At 45.8% G+C, this 21,925-nt stretch overlaps 1 protein-coding gene across 2 annotated transcripts; it reads left to right on the top strand.

Moving 5' to 3' along the window:
* Positions 1-3,113: 3,113 nt before the first annotated feature.
* On the top strand, positions 3,114-20,522 carry AGTR2 (angiotensin II receptor type 2). Of its 2 annotated transcripts, XR_006939243.1 has the most exons (3): positions 3,114-3,225; positions 3,740-5,353; positions 6,992-20,522. XR_006939243.1 is itself a non-coding variant. In XM_046940980.1 (2 exons), exon 2 carries the CDS (start codon positions 7,065-7,067, stop codon positions 8,181-8,183), a length of 1,119 nt encoding a protein of 372 aa, XP_046796936.1. In that variant the 5' UTR covers positions 5,277-5,353; positions 6,992-7,064; the 3' UTR covers positions 8,184-9,437. The 2 variants fall into 2 exon arrangements, 1 of the variants encoding a protein (XP_046796936.1); XM_046940980.1 differs by lacking the exon at positions 3,114-3,225 and having other exon boundaries at positions 5,277-5,353; positions 6,992-9,437.
* The last annotated feature ends 1,403 nt before the right edge of the window (positions 20,523-21,925 follow it).

Raw genomic sequence — 21,925 nt, forward strand, 5'->3', positions numbered from 1 at the left:
AGAGTGCAGAGAAAAAGCTTATGTTTTCATATACAAGATTCAATGTTTTCATTCTTGCCATGCAGATATTTGCTTTCTGAAAAGGACCAGGTGACAGAACCCACATGAGGGCATTGCTGAGCCCTCCTCAGATTCCCCTGCTCACATCAATCCTCTTGTTGCTTGTGCCCTTGAGAAAGCGTGAGCAGTCTCTGGGGTCCCCTCACTTCTCCGTATTGAAGTCCTCAAGTTTTTGATGTATTTGAAACACCTCATCTCAGCCCCTTCCATTCAGGACGTCTTCTTGGTCTACCAACTCCTCTTTTTCCTGGTTTACAGATCTGGATTTCCTGTCTCTCCCCAGCGCTCTCTCCTCTTCTGGCTGCCAAAACATGCTCTGCCAGCTCTGTCCAAACAGTGGCTAAAAATATCTGATGCACCCAATGGTGTGAACTGGGCAAATTTGCAAAACCCACTGTTTTCTATGCAGAAACAGATTAGATTTCCTGTGCTGTTAGATCACTGTGTTCTGTTTTCCTTCTCGTTTTTTCAGGCAACAACCCTCCAAAGAATAGTTGCTCCCTGTAAGCTTGGCTGGGACTGCTGTGTTGTGCAATGGAGACCATCTTCCAGCTGTAAATAACATCATTTATTTAGTTAGACAGGCTTTGCCTTGGCCAAATGCTGGTTCTCACTCTGATAGCAGAGGTGTCATGGCCTTGGCAAGGGGTTTGTCCTGGGAGCACCAGAAGATGGAAAGGTGCTGCTGTCACCTTTGGGGCCACACCAAAGGCTTTAATGGTTGAACCTTGGTGTTTTCTGTTGCCATGGTTCAGCTGGGACTGCAAAGGAGCCAGCTTTCTGCTGGGCTCCATGTCCCAGCCACAAGTGGTGTGTCTCACCTCTAGCTAAGCTGTGCAACACAGGCTGGAGAAAACAGATCACTTGCCCTGATGTCCTTTTAATTCTACACAACCTTTATTTCTGGTTGCTATTCTGTTGGTGTTGCCACAGCTTAGCCCTTATTTAAGTCCATCTCTCTCTCTCTCTGTGGTTGTCTCACACCATCTGCTAGGAGGGTTTTCTGGACTACATCATGCATTTGGCTGTGGTGGCTCATCCTTCTGGCATTGATGGAAAGGCTGAACCACTGCAGGTCTTCTGTCGAAATGCGCTACGCCCACACCATGACCACAAGTGTGTTCTGCCTTTCCTTCACTCACTGATCTGCCTGACATTTGGGATTTGCAGACCAGCACACCCACTTCAGAAATTATTTGTAGCTGATGTCAAGTGCCCTGCCTAATACTGCAGGCTTTAAGGAGCTGTGTTTCCTTCACAAGAGGGAGAGTAGTTGTAAGCAGTCCACAAGCAGCTACTTCAGGATGGTCATGCAGGTCTAATGATTTATAAGAGAAAGGTCTGCTTTAAACTTTCTGGTGAGCGAAGGTGAGATGGATGGAATCACTTAAAGTGGGAGATGTGATGCTTACAGTGAATGCAGTTCTGACAAGGGGGAAGAATTTTGTGTCATCTCTGAGTTCTCTGGAGCTCTCAGCTGTTCCTAAAAAAGCACTTTGAGAACATAAAAAGAAACGTCCTTTGAATGCTGGGTTATTTACAGATGTATTAATACTAGTAAAGCAGAGATTAGACACATGGGAGCTCTCTCTTACAGGCTGATGGCATTGATCTCTTGGCTTCAGCAACTAGTCTGGGGGAAGGGAGCAGGTGAAAACTACCTCTGACGAGAAATGGGTATTTACAAATGCTGAACATGAGTTCCCAAGGGTTCCCGTTGCATTCCAGCTGAGTTGGCCTTCATTTCTGAAATGCTTTGCTTCGTCCATAGCAGCGTCAGTGGGAGGTGGGCTCTGTGCCCATTGTGGACAAGCGCTGGTGCCTGGTGTTTTATCTCCTCAGACCACAGCTTGAATCTGTTTAGTATTTGGGCATGGAGCTCAGGCCAGGCGTGCTGTGCTGCTCACCCTGAGATGCCAGGCTGTGAGCGCACGCACTGCTTCTAGTGGCACTGGGTGCAGCGTGTTTCCAAAGCCACTTACGTGCTTGTTTTCTTTACTGCTTTTAGGAACTGGTAAAATGCTTGAGGCCAATTATTTGTACAAGCAATGTCTTACTGGATAAGCTCAGTCTTGGCAGTGCTATCAGCTGGACAAAAACATCTCATTTAAAAAAAAAAAAGCCTTAAAGTTTTTTCTGCATATTGGATGTGGAAACAGTGTCCCTCTTACCTTTGAACTGCCTCTGCCGTGTGGGGTGCAAGTGAACACTGAACTGCTTCAAAAGCTGTTGCCTTCCAGCAAATGAATGGGAGCGGAGTTCTCTGATACCATATTCTGGTGGATCTCGGAGGGATGGTCCTTATATTCACTCCAGTGTGGAACACTGGGGATCCACCACCTCCCTGGGCAGCTTGAGTCAGTGCTAAGCCCCAGCACAGCACGGCAGGGGCTGCAGCTGCTGTGTGTGAGCAGGGCTCACTGCTTCAGGCATCAGCTTTTAATGGGGCACTGCTCACAGCCACATTCTGAAAGGGATGTAGGGGTCCCCCAGCAGTGCTCTGGGGAGAGGGGAAGTAGGTACTTCAGTCTTACAATTAATCCCTAAAGAGATTCTTAAACAAACAAAAGTGGGAAGGAAGAATGCATATAAAAGTTTATGGAGTGCAGACGGAGCCTGGCTGTAGCAGGAATAGTTTTGGGGTGTGTGTGTATGTGTGTGTGTTTGCAGAAGGCTCAGTGTCCAACACGATGCAGCCACATCACTCCCAAGCTGTGTGAAGGCACTCAGTCCCCATCCTCTGCTGCTGCCCTGGGACTGTGGTTTTTTGTGTTGGGGGTGGAGGGGGGGGGATGACAGTCAGGGAACGCTGCTATAAATCAGCACTGAAGGGGTCAGAGCCTTGCTGACCCACACAGGGTGACTTGTCTTGGGGAGCACATTTACAAGAGATTTTTCTCTCTTACTTTCTCCAAAGGAAACAAATCAAGCCCATGAATATACTCTATAGCTAGATCCCATGTTGCCTTGAGAATTTGGCCAGGTTTAACCTCAGGAGTTGGCTCTGACAGCCTGCTGGAATGGTCTGACACACTGCTTGCTTGGAATATTCCATTCCTGACAGCAGCACTGTCATGCTAAAGACAGACCCTGGAACTGGACTGTATTAGTTCACATTCTTGAAGTGTGCACAGTCGATCAGAAGTTGCTACTTGAATAATGGACGTGAGTTCTGCACGGTTGCTTTTTGTTTGCTTGCTTTTAAACACTTCTGATGACCTCTTTAGGTGTACAGCCTTGAGAGTAGAAAGGAAAGCCCAGGTTTGCTCAGAAATAGCAAGAGAAAGAAACAGAGTGATGTAGAAATAAAAGAGGCAGAAGTTTTGCACGTGACTAAATGGGGTTTTGGAACAGAACTTGGGATCCGATAAGGGATCACGTGCATTGAGCAATGATGGGGGCAGAAGAAGAGCAGGATCTGGCAAAGGGCAGCCCCAGGTAGGACTCCCGTTGTGTTGCCTGCATCAGGTCCAGCTCTTTTCTAGAAGTGGACCCAGAATACAGTTTTAAACTGTTTTTGTGGTAATGATAGAGCAGGAAAGGCTGCCAGTATCTGTGAGCATCAGAAGTATATCTGGAAGGGAAAATGTTACGTTTAAGTCTAAACAATCTGAGGTTGTTATCTTTGCAAAATAAACATTCTCATGCTTTTGACTTTTTTTTTCCATGCTTACAAAAGTGCACTGTGGATGCTGGATGAAGGACAGAGCAAGAACTTCTAGCAGCCATTTGCACACAGAGCAATTAGCAGCAACAGCTCCTAGCTGAGCGTGTCCTGTCACATATGGTTGGTAAAATATTTAATGGATTTGGGTAAGAGTGAGTGCTGACAGCTCACACCACTCTTCTGGGAGCCAGTAGTCCTCCAGACCTGTGGCAGGGTGTGTAAGAGGAAGCTTGGCTGCATTTCATTTGCTTTGCAGCAGGGCACGTATCCTTTGCATTTGTACATCCGATGTGCTGCAGCTGACCTGTTCTGTGCATGTTTGGTTTGAAAAGGGGATGGAGTTCTTAGAACGTGTGTTTAATGCCCCTTGAGCAAAGCTGCTGTCTCCCAGCGCTGGTTGTGGTATGTCTGAACTGAGTGCAAATTTTTTGTCTTAAAGTTTATTAGTTAAGTCCTGACTTTTTCAGCCCCTGAGCTATTATGGGTATTATTATTTGTAAGGGCAATCACTGGGCTTTTCCCCAGCCACCATGGTTGGATACCCCCCACTGCATGGGGGGCATTCTGTGGCTGCTTTCACCTGGCAAGTGCAGCCTGCACGGCCTCAACAGGAGATGGGCTGTTGCTGCAGAGATCACACTCAGAGTACAAAATGTTTAAGGCTAATGGATGATTTCTTTGCCTCAGTGTTTATTCTCCTGCAGCCCTCTTGGACAAGGCAGGAACTTCTTGTAGAGGGAGCCTGGCTGTCAGGCAGAACGTGAGAGGTGAGGAGGAAGCAGATGGAAAAACTCAGCTTTGCATGGATGAGAAGTTAGTATGACTTCACATTCTTGCTGATCTGCTAACTTTGATCACGCACTCCCCCTCTGCAGCCTCAGATCCAAACTTCTCCCTGCCACGTGGATTTTTCCTGCTGCCCTCTTCCATCTGAGCAGTGTGTTTAACATTTCACGGACTTGGGCAGCATCTTTACATGCTACTAACTGGGAGACAGGCTCAGCGTCCTTACATAAGAAGTGCTGGTGTGGATGCTGTGATGTTCCTCTGCTTTCTGCCTCTGTACATTCACATTACAGTCAGTTCTGCCAGCACTAGCAGCCCATTCATCTCCCAAATGTGCCAGCAAGCACTGGGACTCCATACAGTGTGTGGGAATCCCTCTGCCTGCAGAAAAGCACAAATCCTTGCATTCAGGCTCACATGTGTTTCATGTACAATGGAGGGGGTGGAGGTGGGGCAGAAGGGAGCCGTGTCTGGGTGTTTTCTCTTGGCCCAAGCGCTGCTGGAGAAACCTGCAGTGATATTTAAGTGGATTTCCTTTTGCTTGCTTGCTCTTTTTTTTTTTTTCTTTTGGTTGTCTTGCTCCTCTCTCCTGATTTACTGCATTTGCTCACGTGGCTTTGGAAAGGGGGGTTCTGAAGGCGTTCTGCTTCCAAAAGGAAAAGGAGCTGGCAGGCGTTCATATTTCACTTCTCAAGTTATGTAGGGTAAAGTCTCCCGGTGGGAAAAGGGGAGATATAAGAGAGCAGAGAGCTGGTGGTGATACGTGCCAGAAGGAAAACAGCAAAGAGGAGCGCGTAACTCTGGAGCTACTCACATCCAGACCGAAGTGAGGTTTCAGAGGTACGTTTTCTGTCTGTTGTTGGGATATAATTTAAGCTGATTTTATACAATTTGTGGTAAAACGCCTCATTGCGTGTTGGGTAAAAGTAGGAGTGAATTTTAGAAGCAGTTCCCAAGCTATGAGTTGTTTGTGTGCAGGGAGGGATGCATCTTCATCAATGAAACATTACCATTAATGTAGCTAAAATCAGGTATGGTGTGGTCCCTCTGTTAAGTCAGGGATATCAGCTTGTTTTTTCTTACTGGATCTGAGATTTGAGCTTCTGACAGTTAATGTGAAGGGCTCAGGACATCGGAGTTAAGGGGCAAAGAAGACTCCAGACCCTGCCCTGAATCTTGCTCTGTTTAAGACCTGTTTGATTACAGAGCATGGGTTTGTGGTCCGGTACCTTGAATAGCAGCACGCTACAGAAATGTGTTAACATTTTCCTATTGAATTGTCATTATCATGAGACAACACAATTAAGATTCAATTTTGTCAGTGTATTCAGTGGAGCGAATCACATCTCTTGCGTTGAGCGGATGATAAAGGGTTGTATACTGAATTGTTAATACAGAAAATACTTTTGAAATGATCAGTTACCCTCTTTTAAATGACACATCATTACTCAACTCTGTTGTCTTTACTTGGTCAAAATTTCTGTTCCTTTAAGGGCCCTTTGAGAATTCTTAAATGCCTGACTGGTTCCATTAGGACTTAATTAAAAAGGAATTGTCTTTTCATCAAGTAAAATGATATCTTTAGGTATGATTTCTTTATCAACTAAAAAGTCTTTAAGTTTGAAAAATGCTCTGCTTGAAGTGCAGGAGCAAAGACTGATCTGTCAAGAGACTCTCCTATTTCAGACGCTTGGTAGCTATGCTTTTCCCCACTGAAAACCAGTCCTGATGTTTCTAACTGAATGGTAAAGAATGCTGTTAGAACCACTGCCTGCAAGGACCATGGATTTGAGTGTCTACTGCTTGTATCTGCGTGGAATATATTTCTTTTACCCTTCTAATTAAAAGTCAATGTGGAAGCAAGAGATGCGGATTTGCTTTGATAAAGACTCTAACAGTAAGCGTTGCTCTGCAAAGACCCCTCAGTGTCTTTGTTTCCAGCCCTGTGAATTAAAAAAGCCAAAGCTTGCTTTTTAATAGCCTTACTAAAAGGCAGCTTTCATGCCTATGAAGTCCCAGGAGACCTTCAGGTGTGAACGACCTGATCCCTGCTGGCAAGTGCTGCCTTTCTACATTATTTTAACTGTTCAGAGTGCTGGAAATAGAATGAGAAATCCAAGAAAACGATTGCAAGGAACTTCAGTACTGCCTTTCGTCTCAGAAGTTCCTGAAGTATCTGTAGCTCCTGAGTCAATCATCTTTCTGCTCTGCTGGCCACAGAAAGCACCATCTGTAGTAGCAGATAAAACCCAGCTGCTCGCTTTTCTGCCCAGCTAATTAAAAAGTGCCATGACCTCCCCGGTGCTAATTGCATCCTATTAGTGGAACGGAGGAAAGGAGTCCAGCAGGGTTGCCTGATATTTCAGCTCTCAGCTTTCTGACACCATTTTAAGTGATTTTTATTTTATTCTGACTGTGTGATTCCAGAACTGAGACAGCTGCAGACTGTATGTCTCACACTCATTTTCTGATCTGCAGGTGAGCGATGTGACAGCAAAGTGCTGATAGCACATGAATTTCCTACAGAACCTCCCTTTCTACCAGCACCAACATGCAGAGCAACTACTCCATGGGCATCACCACCAGGGAAACCCTCCAGATCCTCTATACAGCACAGGCAAACTCATCGGCTGTGTTACGCTCGCCGCCTCCCTGCCCGCTGACCTCTTCCAGTTATCAGTTTTCATTAATTCCAGCATTCTTCTCTGTGGTTTTTGCTCTGGGTTTGGTTGGCAATAGCGTGGTGGTTGTGGTGCTCTGTCATCGCAGTAGCCCCAGAACAGTTGCTAATATCTACATTTTCAACTTGGCTATGGCAGATCTGCTGTGCCTTGCCACCCTTCCCTTTTGGGCTACCTATTATGCACAGGGGTACAACTGGATCTTTGGATCTCTCATGTGTAAAATCTCCAGCTCTGTCCTGTGTCTGAACATGTTTGCAAGCATATTTTTCATCACATGCATGAGCGTGGACAGGTACCATGCAATTGTCCACCCTATCCGCTCCCAAAGAAGAACTCCGCATCAGGCGTATTTTATAGCACTGGTTGTGTGGGGACTTGCCTGTTTGTCCTCCCTCCCAACTTTTTATTTCCGTGACACACACTACATCAAAAGCATGGAAGTGAAAGCTTGCATCATGGCATTTCCTCACGAGAGTTATGCGGAGTGGTCTGTGGGAACAGCCTTCCTGAAAAATGCACTTGGCTTCTTCATCCCCTTGGCAGTGATCACCACGTGCTATGTCTGGATCAGGAGGCACCTGATACAAGCACAGGAGTTTGGCAAAAACAAGCAGAAGAGGGACAAAGTCCTAAAGCTGGTGGCTGCTGTTGTTGTGGCCTTCTTAATTTGCTGGCTCCCATTCCACATTTTGACGTTTTTGGATGCCCTGGCTCATATGAACATCATTGACAACTGTGATGTGACAGGGGTCATCGACACAGCACTGCCATTTGGCATCTGCATGGCTTTTGCCAACAGCTGCGTCAACCCTTTGGTGTACTGCTTTATTGGGAACCAGTTCCAGGAGAAGCTCCATCGCTTGTTTAAGCGACGAGTTTACCAGTTCAACAGCCAACGAGAGAGCTCTTCTTTGAGGAAAGGGAGCTGCTTCCGAGACACTGAGATAGCAGTGGGCAGGGAGAGGGAGCCCGAGTCCCCATTGTGACATGGGGCTGTGTCAGTACAGCTTCTGCTGTGAGGACACTCCTCTCTCCTGCTTCTTCCATTTTGTGATCGTTCAGTCATCACCTATTTGAAGGAGAGTCTTTTCCTCATCCATGAGGATCTATCCTTCCTTCTTTTCCACAGTGAGCACTCAAGTTTTAAGCAGAGGGAGGATTCTGGCAAGGAACTCACTTGATGGCATTTTAAGTACCAGCTAATATGGGGCTGAGATCAAGCAAGTGCTTAATGTAACACAGAAAGACAAAATAGACCAAAGAAACCTGGCACGGTAGCTACAACTGCATGGGTACTGAGTAGCACACCTGGCTACACTGATTTTCTGAAAGAGATTCTCACTTGAGAATGTGTAAATAAAGCAGTGATGATACTTTTGTACCTGTATATAGGAAAATATTAGACTTTTATGATATACATATATGTTGTTTTGAAAATGTACAGTTAGGTATAATGTATGTTAAATGCATCAGATATGCTTCCTGCTCCTGCCCAGTGTCCTGAGAACACATGGAGACGTGGATCTACAAATTGCCAGAGGCATGAAAGCATTCCTAGGGGAAAGTGCTACCACATGCATGTTTTTATGACTTTCTCATAGCAGGTTGCAGGTTTACAGGACAGATGGTCCTTAGCTCTGCTCCATTGTGGTCGTTATTTGATGGTAACAGCCTGGGGACTGAGCACGCCACGTCCTGGTGCTACGTGCTGAAGTCCCACACACTGCCCAGCAGATTCAGGGAAAGGGCTTTCTGATTGTTTGGACTTTTGCATTTCAAATGTCGATCACTACTGTAACTTTTAGGTACTGTAAGCAAAAAGACTGTGACTCTATGGTAAGACCCATAAACAAAACCATGGTGGGACTTCTAAGTGTTAGCCGCATCTCAGCACATACCTTTGTAAATAAGAGAAACGGAGGGAAAAAGAAAGTATTTGGCAAATAGGGATTTTATTTTGAGGTCATGTTTGGTTATTTAAAATTTGCTTTTGTCAGATACTGATCCTTAGCACCAATCTTGATCCTTCTGAAACGATCAGGTTTGATAGGCTCATTATAAAGGAGGGATCTGATGGTACCACGATTGCTTTCCTGCATGCTGTTCCCAGGCTGAATGACCCAGAGTGACCAAAAGATTGCTGGCTTCAGGGAAATCTGTCCAGCAAGTTATTCTTGAAGCTTGTCTAAGCACTTCTGGGTCCATAGGTCAGAAATTAAACGTGCTGGCAGGGTAACTAAGATTCTGGCCTCTCTGAAATCCCAAAGCTGGCTGCTGCCTGGAAGCCATGGGAACGTGGTGCAAGAGCCATGCATCACTGTTAGGGTGAGGGTCAATTTCTTTACTGGTGCCCATGAGAATGGGATTTTGTGAGAAACCTGCCAGCCTCAAAGTGATGGGAGATGAGAAGGTTATGTGGAACTGGGCCGAATGAAGGCTTGACCAGGAACAACCCCTTCCTGGTGGTCCTGCCCTGGTGTGGTGTTCTGGTGATGGGGGGATGTGGCTGGAGAGATGCTCGTCCCAGAAAGTGGAAGAGGCGCCGCCGAGTTTCCCCTGGAATGTTTATGTTGAACATGTTCCAACGAGTTAATAGCGTCTGGGGCGTCGGATATTTCTGGAAGGACAAACTGTTAATTGCTTAGCAGTGAGCAAAACAACACAGTCATGCTACAGCCAAACAAATAATTATATGAAGAAAAATACCAGGTGTACAAAGTGTCCGGCTCAGAGAAGTAATAAGAGGTTATGGAGCCTTTTTACCTTTGCTGCGTTACAGATCAGGTCAGTAATGAGCACAGCTGTGCCACTAATTGGTGAGCTCTGTAGTCACAAAACAAAACGAACTACAGGAGTTGACCCCAATGCTTCCTATCTGCTACCACGGCAAGACGTGGGTTCAGTGGGTCAGTTTGGACCTGCTCAAAAAGAAGGGCTTTTAACAAGTCTCGTGCCTTCTGCCTGATGCACAAACCTTCACAGGTAGAAAAATATGAGAGGAATCTGAAGTCTGGCTGCAGTAGCATTTATGCCTGAGAGGGGCTGGGAAAGCTTTCCGGATGGGAGAGCAGCAAAGCAGAATCTCCCATTGCTGCAGCCAGAGGGCAGAGATTAGCGGCTGCTTCCTGGGGCTGAGGCGGTGCGTTCATCGCTATCTGCTCAGGGAAAGCAATGGAAACAAGGAAGTTAGGTGGGAGGTAAGGCTGAGAGGGGAGGAAAATCACTTCTTTCAAAAAAAAGCCTACCCAGAAGGTCACCTTCTGCAAGAGTGACACAGCAAGAGACCCCGCTGGCTTGGTGCTGATATTTCTGCTTGCTGGCTCTGCTTTGCTGCCTATGGACAGCAAAGAGTGGAGTGTCTTTGCTGAGTGGAGTGATGCACGTTGTTTTTACCGGGGAAATTGAAGAGTGTGTGTGGTTGCTCAGTGTCTTATTTGCTCTGTGAGTGCAGTGAGATGAATTTCTGAGCAACAGTTGGAGTTCAGAGGGCTGTGCCTACTCCGTGTATCAGTACTGAAGAAAGCCTGTTGCAAAGGGGTGAATGATGCTCTTCCAGGTGGAAACGTTAATGGGTTTGGAGTCAAAGCTGAATGGCAGCTGGGTTTGTTTGGATATGGGAATGTTCTGGAACAATTCAGGGCCTGTCAGTGTATTCCTCCCCAGAGATGGCTGGAAGGGATGGTTTTTCCTCAGGTTCATTTGGTCTCTGTCATAGTTGTACATACAATCCTATTTGCAGCTTTCTTTTCTAGCCATATTTGATTACTGATAGCTTAAATGAACTGCAAAGAGCCTTGATCCAAACTGAGCATCCTGTGTGCATCTCTGCGTTGACTTTAATATGCAACTTCAATACATGAAGCAAGGAAAACCACCGGCATTTATTAGCACAAGCCAGTGCTGAGTAGTGAGCTAAATGCCTTGTTTATGTAAGATATACAATAAGAGATGTTTGGTACAGCATGTTCTCCCTGAGAAGTCAACGCAGCTTGAGCATGCCCTGGAACACTCTCAGCACATTTGTCCTGTTCCTCAGGCCAGATTATGGGCAGAAATATCATCTTGCTGCCCTGTGGCTGACTGCCACAGCTTGGCTGCTGTCTGTGATGGGTCCCCTTCTCCTGCCTGTGGGGCACAGAGTGCCAAGGGGCGAGCAAATTGCTGTGCTCGCTCATGGAAATGAGGGCTTTTGGATATCATAAGAGTGTTGCTTTGGCAGGAACACAGGAAAGACACAACGTGGGGATGAGGTGGTCTGGCAGCCTTCTGTAGATGCTGGCAGGCTCACTGCTTGCTTCTTGAGCCTGCTTCTCTCAGAGAAAAATGAATGCTCTTGTGATGGGCTGTGCAGCCTGTCCTGGGGTGTGCTCTCCTCATGTCTCCTTTGGTTTTGCCTTACCTGTGTGATGCCTGTATGTGGAAGAAGCCCAGGGTTGCTCTGTTTAGCATCACATACCCTTTGCCCCAGATACAGTGGTTGACAGATCGCAGTGTTTACTGAGGTGCCTAACTGAGAAGCAGTGCTCCCCCATTTTGATAGGTTTCTCAAGAGACAAGATGAAAGAAGCAATACATTTAAAAGAAGCAAGAGTCAAAGCAGGGATTTGCTTATTGGGAAAGCACAGGTTTAGTGAGAGGAGTTTCAAGTGATGCCTAAACCTGTGGGATACCTGGACAGCAGCCACAAGCTTGGGTGCATTTCCCTCACCTAGCAAGGTGCTTGCAGACCTTCTCCCACACCATCATGTCCACAGCTGTGCTCTGCACCACTCTGCAGCATTGCAGTGCCCTCACAAGAAGCAGGGCTGGGTGTTGGTGGGCTTATGTGCAGGAGGCACATCTGTGGCTGGAGACAGCAAGGACAGGAGCTGGGCTCTGTAGCTCTTCCACAGTGGGAGCCTAGAAGCACTTCCCCACTGTACTTGTGTCCTTCATAACCCACGGGATTTCCATCCATCCACTCATCCACCCATCCATCCATCCATACAGATATCCATCCACCCCTCTCCATGCCCAGGCTGTAATTCTGCCAGCTTCAAGTGTCAGCCCTGCTGTCTGTAGATGGTGGTGTAACTTCCCTCAGCTTCCAAAATCAGATTTTTTTTGCTTTGCTGCCTGTCTGTCCCTGGCAGTAAGCTGGGGTGAGAAGCCAGCAAGAGGCTTACACGGGTGATGCAGCTGCAGTCCTGGCTGAAATGTTCCTGGGCCCTGGTCTGGAAAGGGAGTGAGCCAGCCCTGCTTGCTGCCTCATTCAAATGTTTGCTTTCCATTTCCTCTGCAGCTGAGAGAGAATCTGAATTTGATACTATAAGCTCCAGACAGAACACTGTTAATTCCAAAAACATTTCACAGGGATAAACCAGAGCGATACAGAAGAGGATGTGGGTCATAACGCTGCTTTTCCTGCTGTGAGATAGATCTGAACCTGCACCTTCACCTCTCTGACAACCAATAGCTCTTCTGTTTGGGCAAACATAGGTATGCAAAGCTCCACTATATTCCTTGCAGACAAGATCCAGTGTGAGTATTGGTTCCAAAATGCATGAGTTGAAATGTTGTATTGTCCTTACAGCAAATAAGAAAGGCAATAACAATATCCAATTCAGTGTGCTGCAGTGGTGCAAATGTGACATATCCCATGCAGATGACCTCCCCCTAGCCCCTGTGCTTTGCCAGCAGATGCATGCAAGCAGCTGGCAGCTGAGGTTGGAAGTGGGGAGCCACTGGCCACAGCCATCCGTGCCCCGCAGTGACCTGCTTGGCATGGTGCAGTGCCATGCACAACACACAGCACCCTTCAAAAATGACAGAAAACCATCTGCAGTAAGCATTAGGACAGCGTCCAAACATGCAGTCCTTTCGCAATGACAGGAAAGTGAAAATAATGAATACAAAGTGTGCAAGGCATGCAGCTGTGTCATGACAGCATAGGAAAAATGGAACAGCTACCACTATCTCTTGAGAAAGCAAAGCGCTTCATACGTTGCACAATAGCAGCTTAAGATCTGCTTCTTCTCGAATCCTTGATGAGGTGATGCTTATATGGCATGTTACTGTTCAGGGTCCTGCAGAACATGGTAGGTGTTCTTTGCAGGTGCTGAGCAGCGTTGCTCTGCACTCCTTCAACTGCTATGGTAAGTAATGTCAGGAATTTTACACGTTAGGAAATAGATCTCATGACCCTGATGTTGCCAACATCAGACCTTGCAAACCCCTTCACTGACTGCAAGAGATTCCTTACAAAGTAAGGACAGCAGAATTTGGTTATCTACACAAATCCCTACTGTTGTGAACTCAGGGCTTTTAGAGCATCTCGGATCCCTTTGTAACATAATGTGCTATCTGTCCTTGTTTCACTGTGTCAGTAATCTTCCTTTAGATGAGTATGTTGTGCAGAATTTGCTCAAGCCTCTTTGGAAGAGGATTCCACCATGTGCTATTCAGCATGCAGTAAATATGTTTGACAGAAGTCTAGATGGAAATGTACTTTCAGACCCAGCTATAGTTCATGATATAATCAACATATCAAATAAGAGAAAGATTGGTTTTTTCTTTCAGATGTGTGGTAATAGAGTGCTGTCTGGCAAAGAAATTATACAACCTAAGGGAGTTGTTTTCAAGGAAAAAAGATTGGAGAGTATGATACTCAATGTACTGTATTAACTGCAGAAAGTCCCATGGACATCACTGGCTCTCAGCCCAGGATTTGGCAGTGATTTCATTTTGATCCTCTTCCCCTAAAGAACTGCAAAGAGGTCTTTCTTTCATCCCGGAGATGAAATTACCCGGAAAAGTCAGGAATGTTTATTTCTTCAGCTCAAAGTCCAGGTTGGGTCTGAACTGCAATAAGACTACCTGCTTGTAGGGGCTCTTCTGCTGAGGTTTACTTTGCAGGCAACTCCCTCCAGGAATTGGGGTACTGGAAGGATGGGAATGCTCTTAATGTCGGGCTTATCTGTAGCTGCAAGAGTACCCAGAGCAGACTTCATGCTGAAGGCAGGAGCAGAGTTTATCCGTGCCCAAACTGGGTGGTAGATCACATTGTTACTGACTGCTAACGCAACCTTTGGGTTAAGCAAGACTCTCCTCAGGCGTACCATCAAAACAAAATCCTGCCATTTGAAAAGAAGTCAGGGGTTCAAGTGGAACGAACAGGGTGGATTCAGCACGAGGGCAGGTTGAATGCCTCTGAATAATTGCTGGGGAATGCTGGCAGGTTTTCCTTGGGTCGCAGAGCAGGCGACAGTACTGAGAACATGTTCTGGTGCACTGGGACACAGATAGCACGTGGCCTGGTGAGCCACGCTGATGCGGTTGGAGACACATGAAGAATGGTTGTTCCCAGAGCTCCCCCCCTGCTGTGGATCCTGCCATAAATCTTGGTGGTGTTGGTGTTGCTACCCGTGCTTGTCTCACAGCCCTCGCCATAACCATGACTGCAGGGCTGTGTGTTTGACCAGCTTAAAGGGTAACAGCCAATCCAGTCCCTTCTAATGCTGTGTTTGAGCAGCTCATAAAGACGTATTGCAGTGCTGACAGCATCTACAGGAGTGTTTCTCTGTACTGCAAACGAGTTCAACTCATTTCTACTTACAGAGGAAGCTGCTGTTCAGCCACACCATGGCAAAGCATGCTTTATTTCCTCATGTAATCTCACATCACAGCACATTCTGCTCTAACGACCGAACGTGCTTGCAGGCGTTTGTTTAGCACAAAGTTCATTCTGCAAAAGCACGGTGCTTTTGCAAGAAAGCGATTGTGCTTTCATGTGGTTGGGAAATACTGAAGGGCAAATTAAGAACCCTTGTCCTGAAGCCATTTTGCCAGATTGCTCTCTTGCTGTAGGCAGTGCCTTATTTCCTCATTAGCCTCTTCAAGAAAGCTGAATGCTCCCATAAAACTACTATGTGCTGGTCTTTGTGTTAGAAGCTTCAGTCCTATTAGGATTTTACTATCCACGTGAGTCTCTTAAATGCTCCGTGATGTGGCACAGCTCTCTGCTTTTTCAGTGGGCAGAAAAAGGCTATCATTGCAATGCAGGATCTTGGTTCAAAGGGAGAGGTGAGGCTCTGATGGTGCTTTTGGAAATTCCTTGGGAAAGCCTAAGAAGGGTAAAGAAGAGCAGCAATTGTCTCTTCAGATCCTTTCTGTATGTTCTCATGTCTGAGTTGGATGGAGAGATATTGTTTTGTGTTTTTCAGGGGTAAGATACCACATGTATCTCCCAGGAGGTTGCTGTGTGGATGAGGCATTGTTCAAAGCTCAGGCTGTTAGCCAGGATACTCTGTTCCATACTCTGATTTACAGTGAATGCATTCCAGTTGGGAAACAATGGGCTATTTTACAGTAACGATCTTAAATCTTAGGTGAACAAAGTTCTATCAGTTTCCTTTTTTTTCTCCTCAAGACTTTAGGTCATATAATGACATCTCAGACCTTCTCCAAAAGAAGAAAGGGGCCACCTAATGCTTAATTACTGCAGTGGGAAATCGTTTTCTTGGAAAGTATGACATCAACAACAGTACACTAATAAAATTAATTATTTTTATTAAAAGGAGAGAGTTGGACGTGGAAATTCAGATTGCAACTGACTGTGCTTTTGAAGCTCAAGCTACTGGAATGGTTGGAGGAGGGTCTCCATGTATGGGTTTTCCACTTCATGTTTCTTTGTTGTCCTCTGGAGATAATTTGGTTTTCACTCACTGTCTGCACAGTGAAATTGGGCTCCTGGCTGGCTGTGCTTAGTCTCACTTGGATGAGAAATGTAGATGACACAGATGGTTCCCTAAGGTATGTGTCAAGCATCTCTGTTAAATATTGACTTTGTGCTTTAGGTGTTTGGCTGGTCTTTCGGTGGTACCCTTACTTTCAAAGTAATCTGCTGTACAATAGGTGCAGTGTAATCTCAATACAATCACCTTGTCTCTTTAATTGTGTTCAAGCCCTATCCTGAAAACACTTCCTCACTGCAGATATTCACAATGCCCGTCAGGGCTTTGTTTTATCAGTGTGTGCAAGCACAGGGGATGCTAGCCTACACGTGGACTACACAAGTCATCGAGAGTTGCCCATATTACAGTCCCAGTGGTGTGTAATGACAGTAGGGTCAATTTCATTTCTTGCCTGCCTAAAGTCGCCTCCTAAAACAAATTCTGCATAGAAATGAAGTGTAAAGAAGACAAGATAAGATTCCACCTAAATCTATACGTTGCTAAAAAGCAACACAGAGGTCATCAAAAGTTCTCATGAACTACTTCAGGTGTGTACTTTATTCTTTGCTGGTGATGATCTATCCGACAGAAAATGTTCATTTTGCATTAACTTTATAGGCAGCAGTGGGATGTATCTCCATGGCTTTTTCCATAACACGGCATAGGAAGAGTGCACTATAACCAGAGTGTAAGAGCAGTGTGTTTGGCTGCATTCATTGCAATGAGCAGCGCTCCTCTGGCCATCATCCAGCCAGCAAGGCTGAGTTCAATATTAGAGTTATATTTTCAATATGTGCAGTCACCCAAAGCAAATTTGCTGGGCCTTTCTGGTATAAATTTAACCTTCTTCTATCTGAAACAAAATAATTCCTTCAGTAAATAAATATCACCAGGCAGACTTATCAGCAGCAACCTTTCCTTTCCTGCAGCTTGCACAGTCCTCCAGTGCTCTCTGTCTTGTGCAATTGAGGAAATGTTCTTAAACCATTCACATACAAGAACTGAAGGAATGCCCCAGAGCTTTTCTGATAAGCTTCAGAATTCCGATAGTAGTAATGTCTTAACTTTCCAAACCTGAAGAAATAATATAGATAAACTTGCACACAGAACAAACACACACGGACAAAAATGCTGCATTTCAGCCAAGAGGGAACATTCCTTTGTGAGGCTATTTTTAACAAGATGCCATCAGATAATTTTTGTTTTTTTTTTTTTTTTTGCAACATCCAACAAAAGCTGAAGTTATTATTGAGAAATATGATGCTGCCCACCAGCCACGTTCACTCCAATAACTCCTGATGAAAGACCAAATTTCTCTTTGCTTCCCCATTCCCCCCCTTGCTTTTCTGTAAGCCCATTGAAGCTGGCTTTTAGAAGCTCCGAAGTCAGCATTTCGGAGCTGAACTTGACTGTCCTTGCCTCAAGTAGGGTTAGAGCCAGTCACACTTGTTAGCAATTATCTCATCAGTTCTACTTTTTTTGCTGCTTTTTTACCTATCCAAACTTACATTTTTATCTTGCAAATCTCTGGCCGTCTCTACTTTGGCATCTTTCTATCTGGCTTACAGCTCTCACAGTGCTTTAGCACTGCATTCCAGAACTGAAGGTAGATTTTGTGTCTGATTTACCCACCTCTTGCCTCTTGTACATGGCTACTTTCCTACTCCTGATATTCTTCGGTTTCAGTGGAACAAGTCAAGATTTGTTTTCTGTTTTTCTCCTGATAGAATACATGTTTTGCTGTTGATTTTGATCTTGTAACATAGCACAGTATATACAGCAGGGCGCAAGAGCTGGTTGTTAACCTTGTGATTGTTCCAAAGGTGTTAACGTTGTCTTCCTTTCCATAAATCCATTACACAAATAAGCAGAGCAGTGCTGGGAGGAAAAAACCCACAGGATCATCCAGTCCAAACATCCACCCATCATCCAAATGTTGCTTGAACACCTCCAGGGTCGGTGACTCCACCGCCTCTCTGGGCAGCCCATTCCAGTGCCTGACCACCCTTTCAGAGCAGTAGTATTTCCTAACGTCCAGCCTGAACCTTCCCTGGCGCAGCTTGAAGCCATTCCCTCTAGTCCTATCACTGGTTATACAAGAGAAGAGGCTGACCCCCAGCTCACTACAACCTCCCTTCAGGTAGTTGTAGAGGGCAGTAAGATCTCCCCTGAGCCTCCTCTTCTCCAGACTGAACAATCCCAGCTCCTTCAGCCGCTCCTCATAAGGCCTGTGCTCCAGACCAAAACTAGCGGAGTATGTCCAAGATTTTTCATCCTGTAGCTTTGTAAGAGTCAGCTCCTTTTTCACAACAGCCTGAACTTGTGTGAGTCATAAAAAGCAATTATTTGTGTAGGTGTAACTTGGGTGTAATGCTCCCCTGGATCTCTGTAGAGATTGCAAAGAGAAAACTACCCCCAAATACTATGTCATGAAAAATCTGCCACGTACTTCCTGAAGAACTGGTCAGGTGTTGCTGTAGTGTGATCCTCTAACATTTTTGCTGCAGGGCTTAATCCTCTGAACAGGCATTTCTCTAACTCTCAGCAAGGTCTTCAGGGACACCAATGACAGCGTTTCCTTTTCTTTCTCCCATCAGGAGGCATGTTGGGCTTTTTACTGTCACTTGTTTTGATGGTGGGAAGGAAACTGCTGCTGGGAGCACCTGGGAAGGGTGTGGGGGGAAAGGTTGCTGTCGTATTTACCTTTGGATGGAGGGAGGGAGGGAAAGGGACTGCTCAGTATTTGTTTTTGATCTGGCAGCTAACAGGTTCCTGATATGATTCCAGCTCTTTGGAAGTGTTGTCTCATGCAGTCAGACTCTCCCTATTGGGCAACAGTTTTGTTGCTCCTCAGGAGCGTAACTGTCTTGGAACAGTGCAGCCGGAGCACAGAGTAACAACAGGGCAAGGGACTACAGAGCTGGCTCCCATCTTGGGCCTCTGAGTGGCAAGGTCTGATTGGAGCAGCTGGGAAGGGTTGGCACAGAGCTGGCCGTGCCTGGCTGCTGCAGTGCTCTAGGAGATCTCCAGCTAACCAGAGCTGTGCTCAGCAGCCTCATAGCTGAGAGAGCCCATTCTGCTCCTTCTGGGCATGATAGCTGGACCAGAGCCACATGAGTGGGAACGTTCCTCCCAACTACAGCTATGTGCAAGTCAACAAAGGTCCCAGCAGTGCTTATCAACTGAGGAGTATGAGGGCAGAGCCTTTTAGGAGGGGTCTTTCCTACACAGGAGGAAGGTTTTTCATGTTCTCCTTGCTGTTGCATGATGGTGGGTAGGTTGCTATGCCATTCTCAGTGCACACCGTGCCCAAGCGTCCCACAGTCATACGCAGTGACACCAGATGCAGAGCACGTGGGCTTCCTGCTGGTGGAGGCAGACTGTGGGGCTTGAATGTTCCTGAAGTGCAGTCCCGAGACAGGATGGATGTGGTAGGATAGGGGCCTAGGAGGAAGGAGGAGATTTCAATGACACCTTTACTTTCTGCCTCAGCAGAAACACCTTTATCTTGAGGTGAAATCCTCCTTCCTCCACCCTTTCAGTGAGGTCACTGTAGATGAGGAATGCGCTTATGAGTTTTGGGAGAGAGAAAAACACCCCCTCCCACACCCTCAGAGCCTACATTGCCCTGAGATTTAATAACATGTTGCCTGCTGGTATCATGGTAATTTCATGAGAGGTTAAACAGTATCATCTGTTACTGGCAGCCCTCCTCACTCCAGTCTGGGTCTGCTATCAGCTTCTGAGAGGCTGCCAGAAGTCCAGTTTCAGTGTCTGGAAGGACTGCAGAGATGGACATTCCCCTTGTACGTGGTCCTGCCCATTCTACCTCTGGTGCAATCCTTGAGCATGTGTTGGGGAGCAAGCTGGCAGCACAATCAAGCTTTGCCTTCTGATAACATTTTGCTAAAGCATCCCACATCTGATCAGGTCTGGGACTCCCAGTCTGAGGCTGGAAAGACAAATTTCAGGTGGATTTGCTGGTGGGTGAGGAGAAGGAGGAAGTTGAGACATGCATTTTGGTTGAATAATGGAGAAGCATCTGCCTCTTCACCCCACTGCATTCAGATGGAGCACAGGCTCTGGGCTCTGCTTGTGTTTAGGCTCACCAGTTACTGAGACTGAAGGCTACATAAACTTATACGTGCAACTTTTTGGGTTAAACACACATAACTTTTAACACTGTACCAGTCCTACTGAAGAATCAGACAGGTGTAAGGTCTCAAGTTGCTCTGCACTGCAGAATGCTATGCAGAGATAACCTTAGGTGAGATACGTAACACATTATTGTCCTCTCTGTTTTATATAAGAGGAAACAGAAAGATGAAATTGCCCTCTCAAGCTGAGTGTCCGCATTCCTGGCATGTCCCAGCCTCCTACATCCTCACTGGCTGCTGTGGGTACAGAATGAAGATGGAAATTGGGCAGCAGTGTCAGACTCAAGTGGATGTTCTTAGTTTCAAGCTTGATGCTTTGTCAAACAAGCCATATGTTTTCAGTTTGAAAATTTGTAAGAACTACATAAGCCATGAGAAATATGAAACTGTGCCAGTAATTCCATTTATCTCACTTGATTTTGCAATAATAGTAACAGTAAAATAGTCCGTTTAGAAATGTTGAGATGCTGTGAATTCTTTTCTTTGGAATCATGAAGAGCTGAAAGTTTGCTTTTAAGCAAGTTTCTGGTAGGCTTCACTTCTGAAGATCAGAACAACCTTATTATTATTATTATTATTATTATTATTATTATTATTATTATTATTATTATTTACTGGATCAAATATTTCATGGCTTTTTAAATGTAATTTTTACAGGATCATAGTACTTGGGACACTTTTTAATGAGCAGAGCCACAGCTTTTCTTAGCAATGTGGTGGATAGGGAGATAAAATTACAAAGCAAATAAGACAGCTGGTTCAGAGGATTTCATTTGGCAACTATCTGAACTCGGCCTTGAAACTGCTGTGGGCACAGCTTTACCAAGATGCCTGCACCCCTCACCATAAGGGCAGGTGATGGGTTCCTCCCGTTCACTCAATACAGCATTTGTCTTTGGCAATTGCCATGGATTCAGCCATATGCCTCGAGGGCGAGAGCAACTGTTCCAGTATTCCTTGTGGGAATGCTCAGTCTTTTCTGGGGTGATGAAATCCTGATCCTGCAGTGCCAGTTCTGTTGGCAGTGCCCCGATGTGTACTTTGTTTGCTGTTCCCTGGCCCTTAAGCGATTTCCACTCATTCAGGTCAGACTGTTGCTACACTGGGGGATTCCAGTTCGTAACAATAAATAGCTCTGATCTGACTATTTTTATTCCGGTCCTTTCCCCATTTCTTTCCTGGAAACGGTCACCTTGCTCTCTCCCTGCCTTTGGTAATCGTTCTGTAATCATACGTGGCCTTTAGAAGTATTTCCTTGCCAAAAGCCTAATCAGAATCTCCATACAGTAACAATTACTTTTGTCATTACAGTGTTTTAAACAATCTGTGATGATTGCCCGCTGTTTGGGTTTAACACAGCAGCGTGCATTGCTTCATGCAAAATCACTGATCAAATGTGATTCCTTACCAGAAGGACTATTGATCACTACAGATGGAAGAGAAGTCAAGGTCGTAGTGTCACAGAATGGCTTGGGTTGGAAGGGACCTCAAAGGCCATCCATTTCCAGCCACATGCCATGGGTAGGACTCCCAACCACTACATCAGGGCTCAGGCTGCCCAGGGCCTCATCCAACCTGGCCTTGGGCACCTGCAGGGACAGAGCATCCACAGTTCCTCTGGCTAACCTCTTCCAGGGCCTCACCGCCCTCTGAGTAAAGAATTTCCTCCTTACCTCCTATCTAAACCTCCCCTTTCAGCTTAAAATAGTTCCCTCTTGCTCTACATTATCAGACCATGCAAAAGTATGTTTTCCTCCTGTTTATAAGCTCCCTTTAAGAATGGGAACGCTGCAATGAGGTCTCCCTGGAGCCTTCTCTTCTCCAAGCTGAACACCCCCAGCTAGCTTAATGACTAACTAA

The sequence above is a fragment of the Gallus gallus genome, chromosome 4 (assembly GCF_016699485.2).
Source record: "Gallus gallus isolate bGalGal1 chromosome 4, bGalGal1.mat.broiler.GRCg7b, whole genome shotgun sequence".
Lineage (NCBI taxonomy): Eukaryota > Metazoa > Chordata > Aves > Galliformes > Phasianidae > Gallus > Gallus gallus.